This window comes from Lutra lutra, chromosome 13, assembly GCF_902655055.1.
Source record: "Lutra lutra chromosome 13, mLutLut1.2, whole genome shotgun sequence".
In the NCBI taxonomy this organism is placed as follows: Eukaryota; Metazoa; Chordata; class Mammalia; order Carnivora; family Mustelidae; genus Lutra; species Lutra lutra.
In genome coordinates this window covers 30949019-30963737 of record NC_062290.1, presented here as the reverse complement: position 1 = coordinate 30963737, position 14719 = coordinate 30949019, and the positions used below count along the sequence as shown (strand labels likewise).

General features: G+C 42.3%; 1 protein-coding gene across 7 annotated transcripts in view; it reads left to right on the top strand.

Annotated features, from left to right (window-relative positions):
* Positions 1–1829: 1829 nt before the first annotated feature.
* Positions 1830–14719, top strand: part of SLC35D2 (solute carrier family 35 member D2) — a 49376-nt gene continuing 36486 nt past the window's right edge. For 4 of the 7 annotated variants that reach the window (XM_047700429.1, XM_047700427.1, XM_047700430.1 and 1 more), the window contains exons 1-3: positions 1830–2083; positions 11356–11389; positions 13643–13729. In XM_047700429.1, coding sequence (XP_047556385.1) covers positions 1932–2083; positions 11356–11389; positions 13643–13729 — 273 coding nt within the window. In that variant the 5' untranslated portion in view covers positions 1830–1931. The remainder of the gene's footprint in view (positions 2084–11355; positions 11390–13642; positions 13730–14719) is intronic. The other 3 variants (XM_047700426.1, XM_047700428.1, XM_047700431.1) reach the window with 3 other exon arrangements.

Below are 14719 nucleotides of genomic sequence, written 5' to 3'. Positions count from 1 at the left end.
CAGCCTGTCTAGGCTTTAAGCAAAAGAATTTCACATGCAACTCTTCAGTGTGAGTTGTGATTTAAACAGAGTTAGGATGAGATTTGGACAGTCACTTCAGATCCTGGAAGTATGTGTATTGTAGAAGCAAATTAAATGGAAATATGATTGAGGCTGTTACTAGAAGTGAGTTTATTGTTTTGCAGCCAAAACGTATTTGGAGACTCACTGGAAACTAAATTGATCTTTTTAAAGGAAATTATCCAAAATGACGTTAAGTTCAGAGATTTTGTTTCAGCTGGAATATGACTTTATTTTCTATTTCATTTCATCCATTTATTTTTAAGGAGTCTCCATGCTGGGCAGGGCTTGAATTCAAGACTGAGATCAAGACCTGAGCTGAGATCAAGAATCACCTGATGAACCGACGGAGGCACCCAGGCACCCCGTTTTGTTTTGTTTTGTTTTTTAAAGATTTTATTTATTTATTTGACATATAGAGATCACAAGTAGGCAGAGAGGCAGGCAGAGAGAAAGAGAGAAGGAAGCAGGCTCCCTGTCGAGCAGAGAGCCTGATGTGGCCCTCCATCCCAGGACTCTGGGATCATGACCCGACCTGAAGGCAGAGGCTTTAACCCACTGAGCCACCCAGGTGCCCCCCAGGTGCCCCGTTTTCTATTTTAAAATGGTCTCAACATGTGTTTGCTTTTTTATTTTGGGTAATGTGGATTCTTACTTCCTGCCTTTCTTAGAGCTAGTTATTTGTTACAAGTTCTGCTTTAGTTCTTGTAAGTGCTGAAAATGTTCATGGTTGTTCAGTGCTTACAACAGAAAAACAATTGTATGGCATCAACAGTTGGTGCAAACATTTCTTTCATTTGAAATTTTTACCTTTTCTAAAAAACTAAAATTTCAGATTTTTAAAGTGGATTATTGAGAATGAAAATATGGGACACTTATTTGAAAAAATGCTACATCAGGTAGAGTGTGGTCCAAGTAGGCAGTTTTGGGAGGCTCTCCTTCAAGGAACAGCAAACACTGAAGCAGATTGCTATTCGCTTAGGAAAGCAGTGGGTCCTGAAGTTAAGGAGGGAACCAAGCATAGAGCAGCTAGAGGCAAGAAAAGCCTTGAGACTTTGCACCCGCCTCAACCCCTGTTACTCCTACGTATTTACTGGAGAGAAATGAACACAGACGTTCACACAAGAACTTGTACATTAAGGTTCATGGAAACATTTTGTAAAAAAGCCCTAAATAGGAACAACCAACATGCCCATCAACTGGTGAATGGATAAACTGGTCCTACTCTGTAATTTAAAGAAACTACAAGGGCGGTGGCAAAAGACATAAATGGTAAAAGCCTTGAAGGTACTTACTAATATGAAATTTAAATAAAATTCTAGAAGAGGCCAATCTAACTTGGCAACAGAAATCTGAATGAGATGGGATTGCCTTCAATGGGCACGAAAGGCACTATTTGAGGTGATTGGAAAGGTGTTGATTTGGGTAGTTACAAGGGTGTACACACCAAACAACGAACGGTGGGCTCGTGAAACCCGCATTTTCCTTTACGTAAATCATACGTTAAAAAGTGTAGGGGGAAGAAAAAAGGCAAAACGCACGCTCAGGCTAAACGGAAGCCTTGCTTCCCAGGAGGGCAGCTGGGGACGGGGAAGGGCGGCTCAACTCTCCCAGGCCCATTCCTGCCGTCCGTCGGTGGCAACGAGGTCCGCGCCGCAGCCGCGGGGCGCTCTCCGGAGGCGCGCACTCGGGGCGGCCGCGGCCCTTCCTGTTTCGGCCGCGCCCTCTGGCGGGCCGGCCGCAGGCGGGGACGGAACTGGGGCGGGGCGGACCGGAGCGCCGCGAAGGGCGGCGGAGAGCTGCGGGCTCCGGGCTGCGGGCTCCGGGCTGCGGGCTCCCGGCTGCGGACGGCGGGCGCGCGGCCGTGGGACATGACGGCCGGCCTCCAGGCCGAGGGCGCGGACCTCGACCCCGCCTCCGCGCGGCTGCCCTCCCGGGTGGCCAAGCTGCTGTCGGCGCTTTTCTACGGGACTTGCTCCTTCCTCATCGTGCTGGTCAACAAGGCACTGCTGACCACCTACCGGTGAGGAGGACCTCAGGGGGCCAGGGGGGGGCCGCGGGGCACCCGGTCCCGGGACCTTCCGGCTCCCGGTGCCGCGCGAGGTCCCGGGGCGAGGGAGCGGCGGGGCTGCCCCTGCCCTCCGAGCACTTCAGCCGCGCCCGGGTCCGCGGGCTGGCTGGGACGGAGAGCGCGGAGTCTCCCTGCTGACTCCAGTGCCAGCGGCGTCAGCTGGGACCTTCGCAGGTTTCTAAAATCCAGACCCCAACCTAACAGTCATTTGCCCCCGTCTCCACTGCTTACCGCTGCTGTAGACACTGCATAGCTGTGCTTGCAGAGCTACACCCCAAAGAGAGCTACACCCCAAAGCTTTCCAAGGTACCGGCGAGCTGGGACAAGTGATCTGAATGTGAACCTTAAAGGAGAATAGTTCTCTACGCAGATCTAGATGTTCCACCATCAGACGAGTCCTGAGCCAGGACGTGCCTTGTTTGGTCTTTCATTCTCAAATTACCAGTGCATTGGGGAAAAACAATGAGAAGTTCACATGATGTACTTTTTTGGATTAGTGTGTCCTAAGCCAGATTTGTGGTTCCTTGAGCCTATTTATAAGGACTAGAAATTCCTGTTTAATTCTGCTATCCTTACAGCAGCACTGAAAGCACTGTGGATTTAGATCCAGCTAAACCATCTAATAGCTGTGCCTCTTGGGCTACACTCATAGTGAGCAGTTTCTTAGAAGCCAAAGCTGGATAATTACAAGCCTGTTAATTACCTCCCAGAGCTTTGCAGGAGCTGCCATAAGTGAGAGGGCCTTTGTAAACCATACTGTGCTGCAAAACCGTGAAATCATAGTTTTATAAAGAGCTTAAAAGAGACCTCAGAGAATATCTTCAGCCTTTTTCTTTTATACTTGAGATAGCTGAGACCCACAGGAGCTTGGCTGGTTACACCTCCAACGGTTGGCTCCTGAGCACCTACTATGTGCCAAGCCCATTGCAGGCACCACGGAAGCAGCTGTGATCAGCACAGAAACACCACCCCCTACCTCTCACCACCCTACCCCCCATCCCCCCACCCCTCCCACCCCCCACCAGAGACTCTATACTAGTGGTAGAGACTGGAAAGAAGTGGGTTCATGAATAATCAGGGTGATTTCAGGTGTGGTATGAGAATTCCTGGGGTGGAATGGTTGGCACGAGAGCCTTCAAAGCTGAAGGGAATGTGAAGAAGGGGGCATGAGTTTGGTCTGCTGGAGGAAATGAGTGAGCACATGGAAGAAGGTGAGAGAGAAATGAGGGGGGAGGGAGGCAGGGAAGGCAGGATCAGATCCTTCCTTCATTCAATAATAATTATTAAGTAACTGTTATGGGCCACTGTTCTAGGCAGCTGGGATATAGGAATGAATAAAGCAGATCAAAATCCCAAATGTGATGGAGCAAATATCCATCCTCCTAGAGTTTACATGGAGCTTTCTAGTGAATCAGTAAATAAACTGGTAGAATTTATGTTACCTCAGATGCAGTTGTGTGGTCAGGAGAAAAATGTAAGGCAGGAAAGGGAGTTAGGGAGTGTGGGCATGGGAAAGAGTTTGCCGTCTCATGTGATCAGTGAAGCTTTGCTGAGGAGGTGACATGCCAGCCAAGAGTTGAGTGAGGTGAGGGAAATGGGAGAAGAACATTGCAAACATGAAAGAGAAAGGTGTTTGGGTGGGGATGGTACTAGATGAGGTCCCAGGGTAATGGATTGCTATATCATATAGGGCTTATGAAGCAGCCGTGCGAACCACTAGAAGGTGCTGATTGGAGGAGTAACATGAACTAAATCCCTCTGGCTGCTGTGTTGAGTGGAGATATTGGGGGACCAGGGAGGAAGAAAGGAAACTAGGATAAATAGTTTTAATTTTAGTCTAAATGCATTTGGGAGTCTCTTAGAAGGTTTTAGCATGAGGAGTGATATGACATGATTTGTGGGATTAAAAAGATTTCTTTGGCTGGTGGGTGGTTGGAGAACTGATGGCATTGGAATCAGGGAGAGGAGCTAGGAAGCAATTGCCATTTTCTAGATAATTCTAAGAGATGGCTTGGGAGTGGGGGGAGGGGTAGCGGCAGATATGGAGGAAGGGAGAGATTTGGGATATTTTTTTGGTGATCCTACAGACCACAGTCTCGACCACTGTGTTGCAAGTATGCTTGCTGGTGTCCATGGAAAACCCAAATGCTGCCTCAAAAAAATTAGAATGAACATATAACTAAACCTGTATCATTTAACACATACAAGGCAAGCTAAGTGAAGAAAAAGAAAACTTAAGACATCTATGATAAGAAAAACAAGAGGATAGTATTAAGAGGGTTGTTTGGGAATGCTTGACAATTATGTTGGATGAAGTTTGAAGGTCAGTCTCTATTTTCTGCCCTTGAATGAGCTGTGTGCTCTCTGGCCATGGCGGTTCAGTGCCTCCAAAAACATGTGTCTTGTTGGAAGCAGGGACCAGTAAACACTGGTTAAGTGCTTTGAAGATGAAGGGCAGTATCCAACTGGAAAGAATTATTATTATATGAGACATCTCATGCTCTAGTCTTTCCATCTTTAAAATTTTGAGTTCCATGATTGAAGGAGGAAATGGAGTTTTTGTCTCCGCAAGGCGAAACTCTTTCAATCCTTAGAAGTAAATATTTCACATTTCCGTAATGTAATATACAATCAGAGTTCCTTTGTAACTCCAATAACATTGTTTGTTCTCTCATCTCAAAATGCTTTAGGAGCACATTTTTGAGGGGAAGAGGGTTGGTTTAATTTTGTTACAACAATAAACCATAGAAATCTGATCCAAACATTAGCTGTTTGAAGATAGAATGTTGCGTTGTGGAATAGAAGGAAGGACATTTCAATAATTACCTAATCCACAGGGTCATGAGAATGTAGCTCAAGGGATGTTTTTTCTTTTCCATTTTTAACAGATTGTTTCTGTTTGGGGTATAAGACTGATGGGTGGTCTTTGTTCTTTGTTTTGTTAGACTTCTTTGGTTCATTGTAATGCTAGATTTATCTGATTGCACAGAGAGGTCTTTGAAGGATGTGAACTCTCAGACCCTGTTAAGGTGAGAGGGGAAAAGCAAGGTCATCTAAGAGTCTGTGGCCAGTTGATTACACCAGTGGGTCTTTGGAATCAGATTCATGAGGGTTTTTGGTTGTCATTGTAATATACTGTTCTCTATGACATGCACAAATTTATAATGGAGCTTAATAAAAATATAGAGCTTAGTTGTATTTAGTTTGACAAACATTTGCTGTATGTCTTCTTCTTTATGCATCCCAGGACTTTGGGGATTATTTAGCACAGTGCTTCCAAACCTGCCTGGGAGTGTGAATTACTTGGAGAGGTTTTTATAAAAGCTATTGAATTGAGTCTCCAGTGGTGGGAACAAGGAAATTCATATTAAAAACAAAACCAACTTGAAATTTTCTCTTACTCTGGTGAAAACCTGCTCTCTCCTGAAGATGCAGCTCCCTTGGCCCCTGAAAGCAGCTGGATCTTGGTCTCACCCTGGGTCTGGCCAGGAAGTGAGGTTGGGTCCTCATGCTTCCCCAATGGCCAGGCTCCATGTTCTCCAAAAAGTAGAGGGACCACTGCTTGTGGTCCTCTACAGTGGCTCTTGAGCTCCTGTCACTCACGTAACAAAATGTCCTGGTCTTCCTCTCCCTCTGGACTGTCATCAACCTTGGAGACTTCAGGATCTACGGATGAACCCTCTCAGCCAGTACAGCCCCACTTCCTACAGTCACTCCCAGGGCCATGTGCTTGGCGTGACCTGCCAGGTGTCCACACCCCACCTCGCCTCCAGCTCGTGTCTGCACATCCCACCCTGCGAGTCCTTCCTCAGGCCCACTGGGGCGGCATTGGTCCAGCACAGCCTACCACCTGCCTCTCTCCTTCAGCACGGAGCAGCGCAGACTGTTGTGGGAGGAAAACCACTTCTGAGCTGACTGGGTTGTCTTTAAAAGGATGATCATGAAGCTCAACCGGCTCTCCTTCCTACCCCGTCGTTTCTTCTGGGGGCTTGCTTTCCTCATCTCAGAAGCAACTCCTTCACGCTTTCTCCTTTGTCCTAAAACTTCCCACACACCCCACTCTCCACTCCCCATCTCTGCTACTGTTGAGAAAGTAGAGGCCATCAAAGAGGCCCCCACCTTGCCCTTGCTGGTAGGATGTAGGGACTCTTTTGTCCCTGTGGAAGGTCTAGCTCTCCTCTTCCGTAGGTCTGCTCCTCCAGCTCCTTCTGTCTCCTCCTCTGTTCTGCCCTTGGAAACACGTTCAGGTTTCTCAAGAGAAAATAACCCAATACCTGATCTCATGGACCCTCATTTCTCTGTTTCTTTCAGAGTCTGACTCTTGAGAAGTTGTGTACCCATGGTCTTTACTTCCTCACATTCACTAGTATAAGAATTCATTTAAAAAATTGGAGGTTATTGGGGTGCCTGGGTAGCTCAGTCATTAAGCAACTGCCTTTGGCTCAAATCATGATCCCAGAGTCCTGGGATCAGGCCCTGCATCAGGCTCCCTGCTCCACGGGCAGCCTGCTTCTCTCTCTCCCCTCCCCTGCATGTGTTCCCTCTTTCGCTGTGTCTCTCTCTGTCAAATAAATAAATAAAATCTTCAAAAATTTAAATACAGAAATGTACAAAGAAGATAATAATAATTATATTCCCACCTACCTAGAATCAATATTCTCAAATATCTACTAAAAACAATTTTTCTGAAAGTAAGCTCTGTGGCCAGTGTGGGGCTTGAACTCATGAACCTGAGATCAAGAGTCACATCATCCATTGACTGAGCTAGCTACATGCCTATCTCTCTCCGTTTTTTTTCCCCCCAAGAAAAGTCATTCTGGCATGATCGTTATAAAGAATTCAAACAAAAGAAAAATATTAAGGTGAAATTTTATTTTATTTATTTTAAGAAATACCACTAAATACTTAGTATTTTAGAAATACTAAGAAATATGTACTAATATTAAGGTGGCTCAGTCATTAAGCATCTGCCTTTCGCTCAGGCCATGATCCCAGGGTCCTAGGATCCAGCCCCTCATGGGGCTTGCTGCTCGGCAGGAAGCCTGCTTCTCCCTCTCCCTCTCCCCCTGCTTGTGTTCACTCTCTCACTGTCTCTCTCTGTCAAAGAAATAAATAAAATATTAAAAAAAAATACTATGAAGATGTATAGATTACTTTTAAAATATATATATATATCTTAGATATAGATATATAGGCATATATCATATATATATCTATATATATATGTATATTTATCCATTCATTTGTCAGTGGACATCTGGGCTCTTTCCATATTTTGGCTATTATGGACATTGGAAAGAAGGGCTTTAATTATTTTTTCAAGTATCACCTAGGTGCCTCCCCCCAGCACTTTTCATGGTGAAAAGTTTCAAGTATACAGAAAAGTGGAAAAGCAGACATCACTGAAATGCAGTAATGAACATCATATTATATTCGCTTCCCCCCAGCCATTGAAAGTAAGTTGCAAAATCATGATTCTGCACTCCAATTTTTGGGGTGCATATATTTTAGCATATCTCTCCTGAAATAGTCTCCTGCATGGTATCATTTTTGCTTTTAACAAATTTTAATGATTTCCTAAAGTAATCGAATACCAAATATATAATCATCCCAGTTGTCCCAAGATATTTGGGACATTTAAATGTCCCAAACATTTAAATCAAGATCCAAGCAGGGTTCATGAAATGCATTGAGTTATGTCTTTATAGTTTATTTTAATCTAGAAAAGCTCCTCATCCCATTTCTTCCCCATGATACTGACTTTTTGAAAAGCCTGGGCCAGGTATTTTATAAAATGTCCCACATTATGGATTGTCTGGTTTATGTTTTGAAGGCTTGCTTAGCTTATTTCCCAACTGAACTTTAGATCTAAGAGCTTGATTACATCCAGATTAAACCTTTTTGGCAAGGGTGGTGCGTTGCTGACCCTGTGAACTCTTATTGTATCATTTCGGGGCTCGGCCACTATTTGTCATGTTGGCTGCTTTTGAAGGCTTATTTAAGTGGGGATTGCAAGTTGCACATATGCATGAAATTTAGGGGTTTTTTTAAAGATTTTTAAAATTTATTTATCTGACAGAGATCACAAGTAGGCAGAGAGGCAGGCAGAGAGAGAGAGGGGGAAGCAGGCTCCCCGCTGAGCAGAGAGCCCAATGCAGGGCTCGATCCTAGGCCCCTGGGATCATGACCTGAGCTGAAGGCAGAAGCTTTAACCCACTGAGCCACCCAGGCGCCCCATGAAATTTAGTTTTAACTGAATTTCGGATATAGATTTCTTCACTACAAGTGTTAGTATTTCTTAAAAGATCCCTCATGAAAAACATTAAGAAGTTGATCTCATCAGCACATCTGGGTGGCTCACTTGGTTCAGTGTCTGCCTCCAGCTCCAGTCATGATGGGCTGGGACCCCACATCAGCTTCCCACTCAACGGGGAGTCTGCTTGTCTCTCTCCTGCCGCCCCTCCCTCTGCCTCTGCTCTTTCTCTCTCTCTCTCAAATAAATAAATATAATCTTTTAAAAAAAAAGTTGATCTCACCATGTTTATTTTGTAAACACGTTTCAGTTTAAGACTTCCCTGATATGAAGGATGAAGATACTTGCGTGGTTCTTCCTGTCTCCCCTCCTCCCCTCCACATCTTGTTTTATATGAAGCAAACTGTTGTGTAATTATAATCCCACAGCTGTTTGAATCTGTTCTATATTTAAATGGAGATAGTAATCAGCAACAGCCTTTTTACCACAATGTCTCCATTCCTAAATTTATTGTTTTGATTTCATTCCTAATTGGTGGATTCCATTGTCAGGTAGGGTTTTTGTTTTTGTTTTTGTTTTTTAATGGATTTCATGGCTGCTGCTTTACTTAGGTTGAACAGTCTTTATTTATTTATTTATTTATTTATTTATTTATTTTAATATATTTAACAGAGAGACAGCGAGAGAGGGAATACAAGCAGGGGGAGTGGGAGAGGGAGAAGCAGGCTTCAGGCAGAGCAGGGAGCCCGATGTGGGGCTTGATCCCAGGACCCTGGGATCATGACCTGACCTGAAGGCAGCCGTGGAACATTTAACAGTGTGCTTTTAGATCTGAAGTTTCAGTCTATTTATTTTCCTCACGTCGACAAATTTGCTTTTTATCTTTGAATCATTTTCTTTCTTTCTTGAATTCCTTCTTTTCCTGTATCATATTTTCCCCTAACCTGGCCTCTTTGTCTGTCTTCTGTAAGCCTGTTCTTGTCGTTTCACCGTTTATGTTGCTGTCTTGTGATCTCATTTGCAGTGACAGGTTGTGTTCTCTGGCAAGCAGACTCTGAGAGGCGGAGGAAGTATACTGAGGAGAGCTCTTAGGATGCACTCCTGAGGAAGAGTGAGGGAAGTCAGATTTGGCTGTAATGCAAGCACAGCAAAGCCTGATCCCAGGGGCTCTGGAGCTGAGATGGTCCAACAGACCAATCCTGAATTGGGGTAGGGACCCCGGCCTTTTACACTTTTTGTACAGACCAGAGATCGGAATGCAGGAGACTCACAGGGAGGGTGTTTGCTATTTGACAAGGTAGCCTTGCTCAGCTGAGGATGTTCTTGGGCAACTGGGGGAATGAATGCTCAGTCCAGAGTGGGTCTGGATGGCAAAAATGGCATCCAGCCCTTGGAATTAGTTTTATTCTCCTGGTGGTACTGTCCATTCACTCCATTTCCTTTGATAAGTCCATTCTTTACTGTCTTCTTGCCCTGGCTGAAATCGGTGACATACAGATTGGGGGGTGTAGGTGTGTGGGGGTGGTATTTCCCTCTATTGTAGTAGCCTGAGGAATGGCTGGGAGACAGTGCAATGCTGCCTTGTTAAAAATGGTGTGAAAGATGGGACGCCTGGGTGGCTCAGTTGGTTAAGCAGCTGCCTTCGGCTCAGGTCATGATCCCAGCGTCCTGGGATCGAGTCCCACATCGGGCTCCTTGCTAGGCAGGGAGCCTGCTTCTCCCTCTGCCTCTGCCTGCCACTCTGTCTGCCTGTGCTCACTCTCGCTTCTCTCTCTATGACAAATAAATAAATAAAATCTTAAAAAAAAAAAATGGTGTGAAAGGCTAGGAGATTCCCTGCAAGGACATAATATCCAGAACCCTAATACTGAGAGACCAAAAAAAAAAAAAAAAAAAAAAAAAAATCCATTCATCCAAATGAAGTCAAATGCTACCAAACAGGTCACATCATAGGATCCATCTTTCTCCTCCTCTTTTCACACTGGTTACTGAAGCTCTCAAGGAAAATTATGACAATCCTGCCATCATGACCATAAACACAGACCTTCTCAATACTATTAGCTAAGCTCAAAAGCTCAAATACTGGATAAAGTTCACTGAGAAAGTATTTACACATAAGAAGTTCTAATAAAAATATAGTAATTACATTAATAATCCACAGAATATAAGGTTCCAAGGACCTGAGTACTCACTGTTAGGTACAGAGAAACCCTACTTATCATTCCATATAACTGCACATTCTGAGCACATTTCTTGCATATTGTATTGGTTTTACTGTTAAGGAAAAAAGACACACACACACACACACACACACACACACACACACAAAATGGTGTGAAGCAGGGGTCAGGATTGTGTATCTAAATTACCAGTGCCATTTGTTGAAAGACCATCTTTCCCACACTGCTCTACACTATCTTCTTTGTCACATATGTGTGTATCTGTCCTCATCTCTGTTCTGGAAACTTTTAGAATCTCTAAAAGTTAGAAAGAGAGTTTTATTCGAGTCCAAGTTAGGATAGCTGCCTGAGAAACATGCTCTTCACAAGGAAGAAAGAGCTCCAGAGAATGAACAGTTTTTACAGGGTTATATATTGTTTTTATGTCTTGTAAAAGCTCAAAAGATTATATATGAACATACAGGCAAGAATCACAAGTTTTTTCTTCTCATCAATTGTAATCTTTAATTAGCCTTTTATTAGATTTGTTCCTGGGTATATTATTATTATTATTATTATTAAAAGATTTTATTTATTTGAGAATGAGAGAACATGAGTGGAGCGGGGGAGGAGCAGAGGGAGAGAGAGAAGCAGGCTCCCTGCTCAATCCTATGATCCCAGGATCATGGTCAGTCTAAGATTTTTTTTTTTTTTTTTCAGTCTAAGATTTTTTAATAACTCCTGACATGTATTATAGACAGTCTGCAAACTTTTGTCAGTTGTTAAAATTGTTATTCTGTGTTTTTAAACAGATTCCCATCACCAATTTTTCTTGGAATTGGGCAGGTAAGTGAAAAAGAAAAATTAACTGCTTAATTAGTTGTCATCATACATGATGAAATTTTAGTGCTTTTTTTTAAGACCATGGTTTACAGATTCATTCAACTGGCAGAGAGCCAGAGGATCATGGTACTTTTGGTGAAACAGCATGAAATTTTTTTTTAAAAGATTTTATTTATTTATTTGACAGAGATCAGAAGTAGACAGAGAGGCAGGCAGAGAGAGAGGGGGAAGCAGGCTCCCTGCTGAGCAGAAAGCCCCATGGGGTTCAATCCCAGGACCCTGAGATCATGACCCCAGATGAAGACAGAGGCTTTAACCCACTGAGCCACCCAGGCGCCCTGAAACAGCATGAAATATTAACATATCTTATGTCTTTCTATAATTTAAGAAATGTTGTATTTGCAGAAAAAAAAACAACTACTTGTTTCAACTTCCTTAATTGGATTTAATTACCCTAAAACTAGGGGCCAGAAGACTGAAAGCTTCCAAGGCCTGGTGGGCAACAAATGAATGGGTTTGAAGCCTGGGGTAGGACTAGGAGCACAGTTGCTCCAGTTGAGGTGTGCTATTGGTACTCAGTTTAAGCCACTGTGCTGAGAGGAAAAGGGTTGGGGAGATGAGATTGGGTTCACTACACCCTTATTATCAAAACCTTGGAGGTGTTTCAAGAGGCAGAGGTTTTGAATGTTTACATCAAGTTTATAAATGCTGGCAACATGTTCCAATTTTTACAAAACTCTCTATGGGCCTAACTAAATATGCTTGCATTTTGCTTCCTGCAGTTTGTGATTTTTTTCGTTCTCAAGTATAAAGATGAGGTTGGATAAGCTTTCAGACTAACCTCATTTGGCTCCTTCTGAAATTTCCCATTAATATTAATTCATAGCTTGTTTACTCTCTGGGTCATATGCTGGTGATTTCTAGTAGACAAGTGGAAACAGGCACCAAAGGCACATTTTTGGTATGTTTGTTTGGTTTTGCTTTAATTTACAGGGAAAAAAATGTAAAATTAGGAAAATTGTATCTGTTAACTAAATCTTTAATCGTGAGTCTTGGAGAGGATGTCATGTATATGATTAAACATTATTCTGGTTAAATGTTTTGCTGATAAGTCACTCTTTACAACATCATTTTAGGGAAAAAGTAGTAAGAAATCAATATTTTCCTTAAGGTCAAAAATAGATTGTCTTAATGTTTCAATGTGAAATAGGTAGAAAAAAGTACTTTAAAAGATCAGTGAATATGTGATAATGTGCCCTTCGTAATCCCCAAGGCAAATAAACTCACTGGCTTACTCAAAGTGAAGGCTTTCTGATATGCAATTTGTGTGGAAAAAGAGCAGCAGACCCAATTTAAAAAGTCTGAGTTGCAGAATATTTTAAATAAGGGTTAGTATATTTCTGTAAGAATTACAAAGTAAGTTATAAATATAAACTATAATTATAATTCAAGATGGGCTCATGTTATATTAATCTATCATAAGTATTATATTTGTAAACTCATTAAGCTCAAGGTTTAGGATGATAATCATGTTGAAGGAGTTCTTAAATTTTTGCATCATAATATGGAGAAAATTAAGTAAGTTCTAAAATTTGCATAGGAAGATGATATTAAAATTTTTTATTATGGAATTTAAAATTTTGTATTCATAATGATAATCTGGAGTATTTCTAATATACTTGCTATACTCCAGGTTAATAGGGTTTGAATGAGACATTTTTGCAGGACTGGGTAGATTGAAGAGAAAAATAAATCCCTTTTAAAACTGTTTTTCTCTTAATTTGTCTTCTGTGTTACAGGAATATTGGACATCACAGAAAGTATGTTTATATGTAGAGTTTGTCCCCTCAAGGGAGCCCCAGTGTCTATGTGGAAAGGTGACCATATGCTCTACACAGGAAATATGGTCCAGAATCAAGGAGTGGCCTCTCTGACTGTAGTCACTCTGGCCAGTTTTGGGGACACCATTTCTTTTTTCCCCTCTGTCACTGTTCCTTGAGCCCCTTGAGACAATATGTATACGTGTGAGCTATTTGATTTTTTACTTTTTGCCTATAGTTCTGATGGAATTTATACATTGGCAAAAAAAATAATTTTTAATACTCTAGGAAATAGTTATTATTTGGAACCTAGAAAATGGATTTTTCGGAATAATATTTTCTTTTTGATGAATGTATTTTCTTCTGATGATGCCTTTGTACCTCAGTCTTTCCAGGTATTTTGCTAAAGTTTCTCCCTCCCCCTCTTTTTTTTTAGATGGCAGTGACCATAATGGTACTGTATGTATCTAAACTAAATAAACTAATTCATTTCCCTGATTTTGACAAGAAAATTCCTGTGAAGGTATGTGATGAAAAGTACATAGAACTTTGATGGAACATGTGAAAATGCTATAGAATTTAAATGGATCTAAGAATACATGTCAATTTCCACACACAGCGTGCTTCCTGCTTACACTGGGTAGAGACCACTTCTTCTTCTTCAATATTTGACAGATATTTGATATTTATTTGACAGAGAGAGACACAGCGAGAGAGGGAACACAAGCAGGGGGAGGGGGAGGGGGGGGAAGGAGGCCTCCTGCTGAGCAAGGAGTCTGATGGGACTCCATTCCAGGACACTGGGATCATGACCTGAGCTGAAGGCAGCCGCCTAACGACCAAGCCAGCCAGGTGTCCCTGGGTAGAGACTTCTTAATAGAGATATTGTATTACTCATTCAGTTGTTCATTAACGTAATGTAATAATAGTGGAAGTACGTGCTTAAGAACTGACATTAAATAAATACTTATGTCTTCTGAAAAGTTAAAGCCCTACCAGGAATTGGTAAGTTTTTTTGCTAAAAAAAAATAGATAGTAGATATTTAGGCTTTGTGGGCTAGACTGTCTCTGTTGGAACTATTCAGCTCTGCCACTGTATCATGATATATAAATGAATTGCTGTGATTATGTGCTAATAAAACTTCATTTACATAGACAAAAGATGGGCCAGATTTGACTCTTTGGCCCTACTTTTCTGATCTTGGTTTAAGTTTTCATTTTTAACTAAAACCTGCCTTTCCTTCCTAGAATGTGGAACAGAACTACCTTTCTTGAACAGTTGCTGGTTCAATAAACAGTTGTTTTAAGCCAGGCATTTAATTCTTAGAGCAATCCTATACAATAGGTGGTATTAACTGGATTATGATGGCATTTTTTGGATTTAGGGATGTTAAATCAGCCTGTCAGTTCCTTGAGGGTGAGGACCTCACATGGCTTCTTCACTACCACGTCGTTAAGGCCTGGAAAGACACTGGCATCTATCACTAGGTTAGTCATTAGACTGACCAAGAAC